General features: G+C 36.9%; 1 protein-coding gene across 1 annotated transcript in view; it reads left to right on the forward strand.

Annotated features, from left to right (window-relative positions):
* Positions 1–15,000, forward strand: part of Tmtc2 (Transmembrane O-mannosyltransferase targeting cadherins 2) — a 224,099-nt gene that overhangs the window by 188,394 nt on the left and 20,705 nt on the right. Inside the window, exons 7-9 of the mRNA XM_067098514.1 lie at positions 458–702; positions 8,806–8,931; positions 9,583–9,679. Of these exons, the coding sequence (XP_066954615.1) occupies positions 458–702; positions 8,806–8,931; positions 9,583–9,679 (468 nt within the window). The remainder of the gene's footprint in view (positions 1–457; positions 703–8,805; positions 8,932–9,582; positions 9,680–15,000) is intronic.

Below are 15,000 nucleotides of genomic sequence, written 5' to 3' on the forward strand. Positions count from 1 at the left end.
ATTCATGTATATATGCATGTTTGTACGTACGTATGCATGTGTATTACCTCTGACAAGGAAGCCTTCTCAAGCTTGACCACTTGCCTCTTCGGTTTTAATTAACAATAGAATTTAGGATACATTAGAGGAATGTATCCTAAATTATGCTGTTTTTTAAGGCTGAAAAAGTCAAACGATCAAGTTAGCAAACGTTTCCTTATTAGAGAAAAATACATATGTACAGATGATTTTGGATTGTCTTCGCTCATAACAAAAAAAAAACATAGAATCTAAACTGGGCGTATGAGCCCCATGAAATTATATATTCATACTAAGTCGTATCTGGCACTAGGCTTTCGATTATGCCTCTGCCTTTATGTTTGTGTTCATGTGAATGCGGTTGTCTTATCTTCTGTTCACTTAACCATCACTTTGTTTTTATCCATTTATCGTTCTATTTCCCCTTTTCCTCCATCAGTGGCACACCTCAACATGGGTCTTGTCTTGGGTCTGCTAGGCCAAAAGGCCGAGGCAGCCGAGGTCTACAGACACTGCTCGCAACTCGATGGGTCGGGTCTCAAAGACCCGAGGACCCACGAATCCACGAAGATCTCGGCTCTGTTCAACCTCGGGAGGCTCTACGCCGATGATGGCCACTTCGAGCGAGCCATCGATGTCTACCAGGAGGCCGTCGACAAGATGCCTCCTTATTACCAGCCTCAGGTGAGTACTTGGGCTTATTCTACATTTTTTAAACGTTTCTTCTAGCTTCCCTTTCATTCTGCTATCCTTGTAGTGCAGTTAACGTCCGTGTTTCCATAAACTAGGACTGTACACGAGGGAATCTTCAATCATATTAGATTTTCGATTGAGAAAGAGTTTGTCATGACAAAATATAAGATTGACTTTTCGTGATGAGTCTTACATTCAAAAGCAGGTTGAACAACCACTTTGGAAATGTGATCTTAAAATCAAGCGTATAGTAGGTGAAAAAGGCCTCGTAAATTTAATGTTCGTTAGTTCAGGAACAGATAATTCCAACAGTTTCTAGGAAGCGAGACTCTCTAGATGGAATTCCAACAGTCTCAAGGAAGTGTAAAGCTGAGAAGGAATTCCAGCAGTCATGGAGTGAAAGACTTGACGTGGACTCTTAACAATCTTTAGGAAGTGAAAGACTCTTGAGAATGAGTTCCAATTGTCACTAGGAAGTCTTCAAAGGGATCCTCACAGTTTCTAGGAAGTTAAAGGCTTGTGCAGGAATTCCAACAGCCTTTACGAGTGAAAGACTTAAGAAGTGTGGAGGAGGAATCCCAATATTTACTAGGAATTTAAAGTCGTGAAGAGGAATCCCAGTAATTTCTATGAAGTTAATGACTTGAGAAAGACTCCCAACAATCTTTAGGAAATGGAAGACTCTTGAGAACGAGTTCCAACTGTCTCTAGGAAGTCTTGAGAAGGAATTCCAACATTTTTTTAGGAAGGTTAAAGACTTGAGAAGGAATCTCATCAGTCTTTAAGAAGTGAAAGACCTTAAAAAGGAATTCCAACAGCCGTTTGGAAGCGAAAGACTTGTGAAGAAGCTCCAGCAGTCTCAAGGAAGTCTTGAGAAGGAATGCCAATAGTTTCTAGGAACTGAAAAACCGGAGGACTCCCAACAGTCTTCAGTGAGCGAAAGACTCTTGAAAAGAAATCCCAACAGTCTTTTTGAAGTGAAAGACTAGAAAAGGAATCCCGGCAGTCTTTTTGAAGTGAAAGACTTGAAATGGAATCCCGGCGGTCTTTAGGAAGTGAAAGAATTGAACACGAATCCCAACAGTCTCTTAGAAGTAAATAACTCATGCGAAGGAGTTCATTGTCGTCGGCCGTTAGGCAGCCGTCTACTTTGAGTGCCATTAGGTCCTGGGAGTCTCTTAGACATTCAGCTAACGTTTGGTGAAGCAAATGGCAGTTACATCCGACCAGGAATACTTGATCAAGAAGTGTCGTACCGTCACCAGCACCTGTCAATATTCTCCTGACACCGTCTTGACATGATGAGTTGCCTTCGTCTTTGCTATGTGACAGATGCTAGGCACACGGACAGAGAGAGAGAGAGAGAGAGAGAGAGAGAGAGAGAGAGAGAGAGAGAATCGCGTTGCTGTTTTCATATTGACCTTACAGTTTTTTGTGTTACATTTTATCACAAAAAGAAAACGACAGCAACAAATAATAATAATAATAATAATAATAATAATAATAATAATAATAATGTGATTTAATCACTGTACACAGAAGTACTGCTACTACTACTGCTACTACTACTACTGAAAATAATAATAATAATAAAATAATAATAATAATAATAATAATAATAATAATAATAATAATAATAATAATAATAATAAAGCATCGAATTGAATACTATTTGTTTGGTTTTGAACTCTGTTGAATTTTGAGGATTCACTCAGGCGTAAAGGATACCTGTCTTCATTCTTAAGTATCCGATCTAGTTTTTCACCTGGTCTCGCTTTCAGTGACTCATTATTATTATTATTATTATTATTATTATTATTATTATTATTATTATTATTACTATTATTATTATTATTATTATTATTATTATTATAGTAGTAGTAGTAGACTTTGTATTAATGGTATTATGATAACGTCGCACACTCACGATTAAAAAAATACGGAAAATATTGCATTAGCTGTACATGAGCGACACAAAAAACAGTCGAGTAATAAGGGGAAAATACTCTAAAACAATGAGGAAATTCGTAAGTAAAAATCAATTACGGAAAATTAAAAATAAAGAAAAGGAATATGAGCGAGATAATCAAGAGTCATAGAAAGTAAAGGAAAGATAAAGACATGAAGTGCATAAAAAAAAAATAGAATATTTCTCGCTTTTGTCACCTTCCTACTTTCTGTTACCATTACTTCTAATCATCCTCCTTCATCCTACTCTTCCTTCATCCTCCTACTCCTTCTTCATCCTCCTACTCCTCCTCAATCCTCCTGAGAGAAGGAAGAAGAGAAAGAGGTCTTTGGAGTCTTGTAAGACTTCTTATCTCCCCATGTCCTCGCTGACGAGTTTCGGGGGAATCCGCTGGTTATCGAAGTCTTGCTGGTGATTAGTCTATATTAGGGGGGAGGGGGTGTGGCCACGGGTCCGGGTGGGGGCCTCAAGGGAGGAGTGGTCAGAGAGACGAATGATAAATTGGGTTTGTGGATTAGGGTAAAAAAATATTGGATAACTCGAATGTCGAGTGTGAGTCGGGAATGAAAAATGAATAAAATTTGTGCGTTTTCTGGAGAAGAGAATTGCTGGATTTTTTTTTTTTTTGTGTGAAAAAAACGAGATAAAAAGAAATTATAGAGAAGAAAAAAGATGATGCTGAATTTTATTGAAATTTTATTGGGAAGGAATCGAACGCTTTGAGGAAGCATAAAAATGATGGCTAATGATTTCGAAATGCAGGAAGTATAAGAGCAAAATAAAAATGGCGCAAGTAAATGCGATTTATTAATCCATAACCTTTTCTCGTTATCTATGCCTATAACCAGGTTCTGATTATGATTTCGACCGGATTGTCAGGCAAAGGAATTTAGCCCATATCGACTTCCGGTGTTAATGAAATACTGAGACAAAGTTACACAAAAAGTATTATGAAAATGGGTAAATCATTTTAATATAAAAGTGCCACTGAAATGTCGAATGCACTGATGAGATATTTTTTTCCCAGAAATTCGCTTCGACCAGAAACAAATTTCTGAAATATTCAATGCGTTTATTAAAGCTTCATCAGAAATGAACAAAAATGGCTATTTCCAAAGTGACAGTAGTCTAGATATGACACTTCGTTCTTGGTGAAGGAATTTTCAATGTAATCCATGGGTTAAATTATGTGTTCATAATTTTTTTTTGTATTTTGTGTTTAGTTACGCGTATCATTTTTGTTTTTATTATTTTTATTAATTTTTTTAAAAGAAATGTACGCCAGGGATAGAGAAGAAAAGTCTCATTTAAGGCAAAGCGAAATTCCAAAATGGATTAACTAATGCAAGTTCTACCCTATGTCTTGAGGCTGTCTGTAATGTAGACTTTAATAATAATAATAATAATAATAATAATAATAATAATAATAATAATAATAATAATAATAATAATAATAAACTGGCTCTGTAAACAGGAAGCATTACTGATAATTTAGGTTATTAACTAATATTTCCTAAATGAAAGTTGGAGAAGCACAGTGTGTTATAGAACTTAGACAGAGAATCAGATACACACACACACACACACACACACACACACACACACACACACACACAGAGAGAGAGAGAGAGAGAGAGGCGATGACAACGAAGAATGTTTTGGCTAGGGACACTATCTCTTGTTGCAATTAGTCAACGTTCCAGGCATAAGGGAGGGAGGACAGGGAAGAGAGAGAGGGGAAGTGGGGAGAGGGGAGGAGGTAGGGGGATTGGGGTATGAGTAGGAGTAGAGTTAGGAAAGTAGATTGGAGGAAAATTAGGAGAAGAATGACAAAGAGAGAACCAAGAAGGGATGAGGATAAGAGCACAATGAGAACTGAAGAACGAGAAACGCACATACAAACAAACAAACATATATATGTAAAGAGAGAAAGAGAGAGAGAATTAATGTATTGAGTGGTTATGTACTCAATATATATTTTTTTCTTTATGTATGTATGCATGTTTCTTTGTATGTGTATAATATATAGATGTGTGTATATATACACACACAATATATATATTATGTATAAATATGTATGTATGTATGCACATAGAGTTACAGCTGTCAACAGTCAGTATACATGGAGCCTACCTGTGTAAACATTTGTTTTCATGCGTGATTTGCTAGCTTGCTCTCCGTTAAACAGGTGCAGGTACCTTGTAGGTGTTATGTTAATGAGTTTTTTTTATTCTGTAGATATCATGGGATACTGACAATGTTTCATTATGAATTGATTTTCTCTTTTTACCCAAGTTTTTTATCACGCCCAGTTGAATATGTCCGTATCTTCATAATGCGGAAAACATGATCGTTTTCAATAATACCTCGGTGTTACTCAAGGCGGGCGTAGGATTTTCATGTGTTTACTAATATTAATACGATAAGATTTGATTTAATGCATTAAAGATATTAATAAAAAAGTAATTTTTTAGTGGTTTAGCATACTCACGCGCCAGTTATTATTATTATTATTATTATTATTATTATTATTATTATTATTATTATTATTATTTGTTAAAGATTTGGATGAAAATATTTCGCAATATCATTGCTTTGGCTCAAGCAACACATCGCTATTATTATTATTATTATTATTATTATTATTATTATTATTATTATTATTATTACTTTGTAAAGATTTGGATAAAAAAACGTTTTTATAGCATTTAGTAATCACACCTCCCCCGTTATTATTATTATTATTATTATTATTATTATTATTATTATTATTATTATTATTATTATTATTATTATTATGTGGATCAGATTATGAAAGAATAGATGTCATATTCTGAACCATAGGCAATAATACAAGATTCGTAGTCTTTCAGTTAGAATGAGAACCATTTCCTTTATTAAATCATATAGACTCTGAGCCATCCCACGCCCTCGCTCAGACGTCATAACAAAGAAAGTGCGACATACGAACATTTTTTTATGACTGCATAAATCACAGACGCGCGAGAGAGAGTCTGCGGAATGTCACAAAAATCACACGTCTGACAGAACTGGAATATATTTTGGCCCATAGATAACGAATATCAGTCATCACACATATATGGAGTACATTTGTCAACGTCAGTCGTAGACAATTGTCTCTACGAATTTGATGGCAAATAAACATCTGTCCATCCGGATGTCGAACGGACGCAATATCCAGTTTGTCATCGCAACAAGCGGGTTACTGACATCGCGGCAGGCGGCGCCGAAATGTTGTGGGTGGCTGTAGGAGGGGGATTGGAGTTGAAGGAGAGATGAGGTGGATGGTGTCAACCGGGCAGGATCAGCTGCACTGAACGAAGTAGGGTTTGGCACACGGGCAGGGCACCAAGCGGCAGCTTATCTGGGCATTGTGACAATGCTTAATGGTCCTCGGGGCTCGTCCGGCGGCTCTACCACCAAGTGACAACTCGAGACCCCACCTGAAGATCGCATCCCGACGCTCTCGTCCGCAGCCCATTATGGCCTTTGCGGCGCGGGGGGATAAGGGCCAGAGTCGACCATCGATCACCCGGGGTTCTTCAGACCCGTCTTCCACGCTCTCACACATTGTTGATGATTACATATGATTTATTCATAACACCTTAACCCACACCCAGAGACAGACAAAATTGACACCTCCGACCCCTTAATGGATGAACTTTTGTTGCGCGCATCCCGGTCGGTGCATAGGGCCCTGTGAGGCTCCGCAGAATAAGAATAATAAGTCTAGGCCACAAGGAACCGGACAGTAAGGGACCCGGGAGGGTAGGGGGAGAGGATGCGGACGGGGGTTACGGGGGGAAGGGGAATGGGAAGGGAAGAGAGGTGGGAGGGGGCTGACATCCCGATCCTGAAACTGCCTCTTGAATGTTGATTATTCGAGGAGGACAAGAGGATGAACAGCATCTATTCTTTGTATTATTTATGTTTCTCACTCTTCTTAGATACACGCACACACAAAACACATATACTGTCTATATATATATATATATATATATATATATATATATATATATATATATATATATATAGAGAGAGAGAGATATAGAGATAGAGGAGAGAGAGAGAGAGATTGTACTTTATATATTATATATATAGAGATATATATATATATATATATATATTTTATATATATATATATATATATATATATATATATATATATATATATATATGGTACAGATCACAGTAATTCGATCTCTCTCTCTCTCTCTCTCTCTCTCTCTCTCTCTCTCTCTCTCTCTCTCTCCAATAGAAGAAAAGTCAACTGTTGGAGCACAGGCGTGGGCTGTCTTCAGACTGTGGGCGTAGGTTTTAAAAATAGTAGAGAATCTGCCAAAAAAAAAAAAACACATAGGTACTTTCAATACCGAATGAAACTAATGATAAACAATACCTTTACCAAACAACTGAGATTTATGTAACGTTGATGATATTAAAATTCTTTCAGGTTCAACAACTGAAGCTGCAACTGTTACAAACCCATTGCAATCAAAAGCTAAGAACTGATTACATAATAGCCCAGAGAAAAAGCCACAGAGAAGTATATATATATATATATATATATATATATATATATATATATATATATATATATATATATATAAATATATATATATATATATATATATATATATATATAAACTGTCTCTCAGAATCACTTACCAGTAACAGCAGTAAATTCTGTTAGCATTTCTTCCCAAATATACTTGCTGGAGATTAATTATGTAGCGCTGGAAGAAAGATCGGTACTAAAGACCGCATTGAAATCTCTTTAGTCCCACCCGTTATACAAAATTAAAATAATGTTGGTAGATCGGTACTGAAGGTTGCGTAGAAGTCTCTGTTCAGGACAGACCGGAAAGCGGTGTGACTATATAAGATCGGTACTTAAAGTAGCGTTGAAATCTCTTCTTGACTATGTCAACAGCAGTTCAAATTAGATGATTAGTAGTGCCTCATTTAGTCTCATTTCATTTTATGGTTTCTCTGAATATTTATGAAAATCTCTAGAGCTTATTAGGTGTCTTCCTGATGTATTTGTACGGGTGATCACGTACAACCTTAGTTACCACAAGCAACTTTAATATATATACATGTGAGATTTGGTAATACAACAAAGACAGTTCCCAAATCAAGGTATAAATACGAGCAGCCAAACTGTGGCGTACCCTGGTCACCCGGTTGGGCATATTTGTGGACTTGAGGACACTGTCTGTGATGAGATCATTCTTGTTTAAGTGCAAGGGCTACAAGCGAAGATTATGCTTAGAAGGTCATTAAAAAAAATTATAGGTCGATACCTTGTTTGCCACTCTCTTAGACCGAATGAGACTACTCGTGAGCAGTTGGAGGCAAGAGAGTGATCACCAAAATTCAAATCATCTGAGGAATAAGCCGGAATTTCTTAGTAACAATGCACAAATGATTACAGTAGACTCTGGGTCTGGATATTTACTTAATTCTATGCAAGAAAGCGCTATGTTCATCCATATAAAATTATTTTCTGTGAAACAACAGTAACCTCCGAGTATTGAAGTCCACGTTTAGATTTGCCGTCGTCCACTCCGGGAAATAGCAGGCTTTCTGAGCACTGACCGCTACATGAGCACGCTCTGGTGCCGTACGTAACGTCCCTGGGCTCGGAATTCGGTGTCTTGATTTCCCCCGTCCACTGAAAAGTCAGATATTTGGTGTTGTAAGATTGGAACTGAAGTCTGCATTTAAATCTCTTCTTGAATATGTAGACGGCAGTCCAAACCGATAGTAAGTTAGGAGACTGTTACTGCTAGATCTCTCTCTCTCTCTCTCTCTCTCTCTCTCTCTCTCTCTCTCTCTCTCTCTCTCTCTCTCTCTCGCCAGCACCCCTTTGTTATTATTACACAGGAAAAAATATTTTTGGATAAACATTGTGCTTTGTTGCATAGAATTAACTAACTATTTAGCTCCAGAGTTGACTGTAACCATTTGTGCATTCTCATTAAAAAATTTTGGCTTATTCATAAAACGATGTTAGTACTGGCGACCATTTTCTTGCCTCCATTCCATCCTTTCAATTTGGCTTCAATCCATCTAATTCCCTCATTTTTTTCCCTTCGCAGAGTCTATACAATATGCTCGGGGAAGCCTTCTTCAAACTCGAGAGATTTGAAGAGGCGGAAAAATTCTACCTGGAGGCGCTGAAGGTGAAGGCAGATCACGTCCCTGCTCATCTCACCTATGGGAAACTGTCACAAAATGGTAAGTTTTGGAAAATGTTAATGCTAGATTCTCTCTCTCTCTCTCTCTCTCTCTCTCTCTCTCTCTCTCTCTCTCTCTCTCTCTCTCTCTCTCTCTCATTTTACAGTTTACAACATCGTGGTTTTGTTTTTATTTTCCTTATGCCGATTAATATTTTCTTTCTTTGACAGGGGATTCGTAATTCTTATCATTTTACTATTGTCCATCAGTGTTGCACAAGAAAAATCATATTAAAAGGTTTTTTCTGCAGCAAAAAGATTGACAAATGAATTATTATTATTATTATTATTATTATTATTATTATTATTATTATTATTATTATTATTATTATTATTATTTTGACAAGAAATGCATGGTTTCTGGATGAAGGCGGAAATAGTACAAAATGTAAGAAAACCAAGCATTAAAATATTATTTTATTATTTTTTTTTTTTTTTGGTAGGTTAATGTTTCTCTCATTCTGAAATCATTTCTGTTCAACATTCCCTATGTGTAAAAAAACAACAAATAACCAAACAGACTAATCTGCATAATTACCTTGTTTCTTCGAGTTTTAAAAATTAATGATGACCTTGTTACTGCTTTTTGAAAAAACATTCCCAACACCTCCAGTAATGAATAAGCCTCATCTGATATTTCTGTTCTCTCCCCAGCAAAGGATTAGCGAAGCTGAGGAGTGGTTTCGCCGAGCGAAGGCCCTCGCACCGAACGATTCCACAGTTCATCAACACTTCGGTGAGTAGGCCTCAGATTACAAGAAGTATCATCATCATTAATTTCCTCTTGCTGCTGATTGAAAGCGTCTACGTCGCGCGAGGGTCTGGTAGATCAATCAGTAGTGGAGATTTTCTCGTCCTTTCTTAGCGCGGATTTTTTTTATCTTTCTTCTTTACCAGTTCATATAAACAGCGTCTGACCTGGCCCCGTCATCCCTGTTAAATGAGTCATAGTTAATTTCAGTCATCTATTCAACCTCAACTGGACATTAAGTCAATTTTCTCACTTAGGTAATTGATAACCCATTCATTAGATTTCACTTTACCAACTCATTCATAAAACGTATGATTATTATTATTATTATTATTATTATTATTATTATTATTATTATTATTATTACTCACAGCTCTTGACTTTCAAACATTTCAGTATGAATTAGTGAAACGTAATTCAGGTCATTTTTCGTGGAGACAAAGTTCTTGAAGGCAAAAATAACAAGAAATGACGTGACTTCAGATATTACATAAACAATGGAGACACTGAACAAAGTAAGTTGTTTCAGAGAGAGAGAGAGAGAGAGAGAGAGAGAGAGAGAGAGAGAGAGAGAGAGAATAGTAGTTCCATCAATATCATAATAAATTTAGAATTAACGTCAGTTTCAGGCTAGACATTCTCTATGCAGTCAAATCTTAAGCCACAAATAACCGTTGAAAATTAATTAATTTTACCTTGGGAAAACTTACGTCCAAATGGAACTGCATAGATAAGCACATCTAGCCTAACCAGAAATCGAATGTATCCTTTTTAGATTGATGTGTGGGTGGGATTGATATATATATATATATATATATATATATATATATATATATATATATATATATATATATATATATATATATATATATATTTTTATATATATATATATATATTTGTTTATATATATATATATATATATATATATATATATATATATATATATATATATATATATATATATATATATATATATATATATATATATATATATATATACATATACATATATATATCAATTCCACTCAAGCACCAACCTAAAAAGGGATAGATTCGATTCCCCATAGGTAGATGTGCTTATCATATGCAGTTCCATTTGGGTGTGAGTTTTCCCAAGGTAAAGTTAAGTTAATTTTAAACGATTATTTGTGGCTTAAGATTTGACTGCATAGAAATGTCTAGTCTGAAACTGACAAATTAATTCTAAATTTATTATATTATGATATATATATATATATATATATATATATATATATATATATATATATATATGTGTGTGTTATATACATACAGTACATCCAACGTAATTATGCATGCATCGATGTGTATATGATTGGCCGTCTGCTGCATTAGACGGAATATCCAAGTACAGCTGTTTGGGCTGTAAGAAAGGCGACCGTACAAGAAGACTCGACCGAGTGAGAGAGAGAGAGAGAGAGAGAGAGAGAGAGAGAGAGAGAGAGAGAGAGAGAGAGAGAAGTAAGTTAATTTGATGTGTTCCTTATAATGACTCCCTCAACTGCCACACACCCACCCATACCTGGAACTCCGGACTGCTGGAAGGTCATAGACTCACACGAGGCTGTAGAGACTCATTGTCCTTACGATACAATAAGAAAATCGCACTTAGTCAGATAGTTGGTTGGCATACTCTTGCCAGGGCCTCTTTAATAATTAGAGCCAGTGTCATCAAGCGGGAAGTGTCAGGGGAGAGAGAGAGAGAGAGAGAGAGAGAGAGAGAGAGAGTGATAGTCGCGATGTATTCTCTCTTCTCTCTCTCTCAGAGGCCACGAGACGTCACGAGGGTCTTAGAGTCCGGGTTCCTTAAGCCTCAAATACTGACGGTATTGCGTATGAATGGCACCTCTATAGTCTCTGGAAACTACGACCCAATATGCCAGCTCCCGTTAAATCATGCAAGTGTGTATTCGACGACTGTCCTTAATAATTAGGTTTGAGATAAGGCGTTCAGCAGCAGCAGCAGCAGCAGGAGGAGGAGGAGGAGGAGGAGGGAGGAGGAGGCGGAGGAGCAGGAACAGGAGCAGGGTGGGGGGAGAGGAGCAGGGGAGGGGAAATTGAGGCTGGAGTGAGGGAGGAAGGGGTAGGTGTTGGAGGGATGGAATGGTAACACACTCTTTCCTGGCTTATCCCGTTCTCCCCCCTCCCCCTACCCTCCTTCCCCTACTCCTCCTCAACAACCCCCTCCTCCACCCCTTAACCCCAGAGCCTTGAATATGCATGAGAGCGAAGAACCCGCAAACCTTTTTTTTCTATTTTTTTTATTCCTTTCTGAACTCCCACTTTAAGAAGGACATCCCTCGCTTGCACGGGATGCTCTGGATGATTGGCCATGATTCGGAAAGAGGAGAAAAAGAAAGAGGAAGAGAAGGAGCAGGAGAAAGAAGAGAAGGAGGTGGTGGGTGACGCAGGTGTCCCTTATCTTTGGACTGTGAGCTGCCAAATTCGGTCGACAGAACGAGGAGGGAGTGGACACGCGGCACGCATCTCTCTTGTCACGATTTTCTCGAGTCAGTTTTAATTGGGAACGAAATTAATAATCTCTCGCGGCTATCTTTCACCTCCATCATCATCATCAGTATCGTTTTCGTTATCTCTCTCTCTCTCTCTCTCTCTCTCTCTCTCTCTCTCTCTCTCTCTCTCTCGTTTCTTCTTACTCTTCCTGTTTATTTTAAATTCCAGTCACCACACCAAAACCTATAATAACTCAGATCATTTTACCATTTCTCTCTCTCTCTCTCTCTCTCTCTCTCTCTCATTTTTGTTTCTTTTCACTCATTTCTGTTTTTTCAAATTCCATTCAGCCCCCCAAAACGAGCAGTAACTCAGATCATTGTACCATTCTCTCTCTCTCTCTCTCTCTCTCTCTCTCTCTCTCTCTCTCTTCCATTTTCTCTCTCAAAAGCAACGACAAAAAGCTAGTCGTTCCATTTTCATGTTCCAAGTATTCCATTTGATGTATTTTCCAGTACATCACAACACCATTTTTCCTTGAAATTTTATTTTATTATGAGAACGGTATAATGGCACTTTAGCTCTTAAAAATTATCCCATGTTATTATACGTATAAATATAAGTAAATATAGAAATTAAGTACGCTTTAACATGACATGGACATGAAGGACGCTAGATAAACATGTGTGGTAAAGATACATTGTACTAATAACTTGATGTGATTTCATTAATAAAATCGCAAATGCAAGCTGAAGAGTAGAGGCCAACCTAAAATTGGCAAGTGGAATTTTTATTTAAGAAGAGAGAGAGAGAGAGAGAGAAGAGAGAGAGAGAGAGAGAGAGAGAGAGAGAGAGAGAGCATTCTTTGGCCAAAGCAGAAACACCCACACGTCGGCACAAATTCTTTGATGGGTTAATCCTTATCAGTCTGGCCAAAAAAAAAGAAAATAAATAGATACTTGGGCATTGCATATAAACAACGCCATTCAGGTTTGCGATAGATATTGCAAAAACAAACTTGGGATATATCTTTGCGGGCATTGGGTTCATAAGACGCTCTGACTAATTATTGATTTACGGCAGAGGGCCTGAGGGATCAAACGACACCGACTTTATCTGTACTCAGGCTTTTTCTTCAGGGCTAATATTTACTTAAGATACTAGATGTATTTGCCTGGGACGACTCTCTTTTACCTGGATGTCACATTTTGCTGGTGGTTTTAGTCTTTCCTTAATTAGAAATTGTAATTTTGCTTTTTTATTCTTTATATCACTGCTGATACTACGAAACAGTTTTCATGAAATTAAGGCATTTGTGTTAATTATGGTCATAATTTCTCTTAAAAAATTATTGCCTTTTTACTGTCACAGTTTACACTATATCACGAATTAATAAGTAAAAAAATTAAGGATGCACTGTTTCACAGCCTGTCCAAAGAATAATAAGTGCGTAGAACAGTGACAACAATTTCAAGTAACATAAAATGAATTAAGTCTTTTTCGTAAGCATGCATTATCCTTTAACAAATTGAAAAAATATTATACTGAAAAATGTTAGAACTTGTCATAAGATTTATTACTTCTTTCAGCTCTTTCAAATTTAGACAAAAACTCACAGTCAGACACAATTGAAGTCGACTTTCGACACTTACGTTGATATGACCATAGTAATTGTAACGTTGATATGACCATAGTAACTGTCAGCCTGATACAGGATTTGTACCTTATTACCATCAATATCTTATAAACACACGAGTCTGAACCTAATTATTCCCAGAAGACCCACGTATAATGCGGCTATAAGATCGCGCAGACCTCAGACATTGATGTAAAACAGAGAAACATAACTACGATCCTTACTGTTGTTTCTTTTACTTTTGCCTGTTATCCCAGGAATCTCAGAAAAGTCCGTTAAGTTAATGATTAGTTGACCATACTGGCATTTCCTTTAACCCTAAGCCTCTGTGAGAATCATATGTCTTTGGAGAATCAAAATTGAATGATTTTGCGTGCTGAATACACCACATTCCTCTCTCTCTCTCTCTCTCTCTCTCTCTCTCTCTCTCTCTCTCTCTCTCTCTCTCTCTCTCTCTCTCTCTCTCCATGTGAATCAACATTCAAGTTTTCTACGTATAATCATCTTTCTTTTCAAGTCCTTGAAGAAGAGTCCCAGTGCTCTATGATATCAGTGTAGCTTCTTCTCGCTGCCCAGAGATGGCAGCACATCCCAAGTGAAGTGCCTCTCCGGGACTCGTCACTCGAAAACAGACATTCATTTGTCATTCTTATTTAAATGCGTCTCTTGGAATTATACCCCATAATTAATAGAGTTTTTAGAGTTCTGTCGGTTTATGGTGATTATCTAGAGTTGCATCAATCACAAATCGACGGTCCTTGGGAGATAATTTAGATTATTTACTACTTCTGTTGGGATGTAAATATGCTGAATTCTGAAGTCAGACACTTCAGTGCATACATACGTGCATGCACGCACACACACATACACAATATATAGTATGTTTTATATACCTACGTAGGTTTGTTGATAAACAAGTAAAGAAACATACTGCACACATACACATACACGCACGCACATATATATATATATATATATATATATATATATATATATATATATATATGGGTGCGTGTGTGTGTTTATGTATACGCGTGTGTGTATTATATTTTTTATATTATTTGATAAGCTTTTTCCATGTAACCAAAACCAGTATTCGCCAAAATTATGTATGGCTGATATATTTCGAGAATGGAAATAAAAAAAATCTGGGTGTCGGAATTCACTTTTCAATATGTATGATACGGAATATGGAGAG

Source organism: Macrobrachium rosenbergii, chromosome 55 (assembly GCF_040412425.1).
Source record: "Macrobrachium rosenbergii isolate ZJJX-2024 chromosome 55, ASM4041242v1, whole genome shotgun sequence".
Classification (NCBI taxonomy): domain Eukaryota; kingdom Metazoa; phylum Arthropoda; class Malacostraca; order Decapoda; family Palaemonidae; genus Macrobrachium; species Macrobrachium rosenbergii.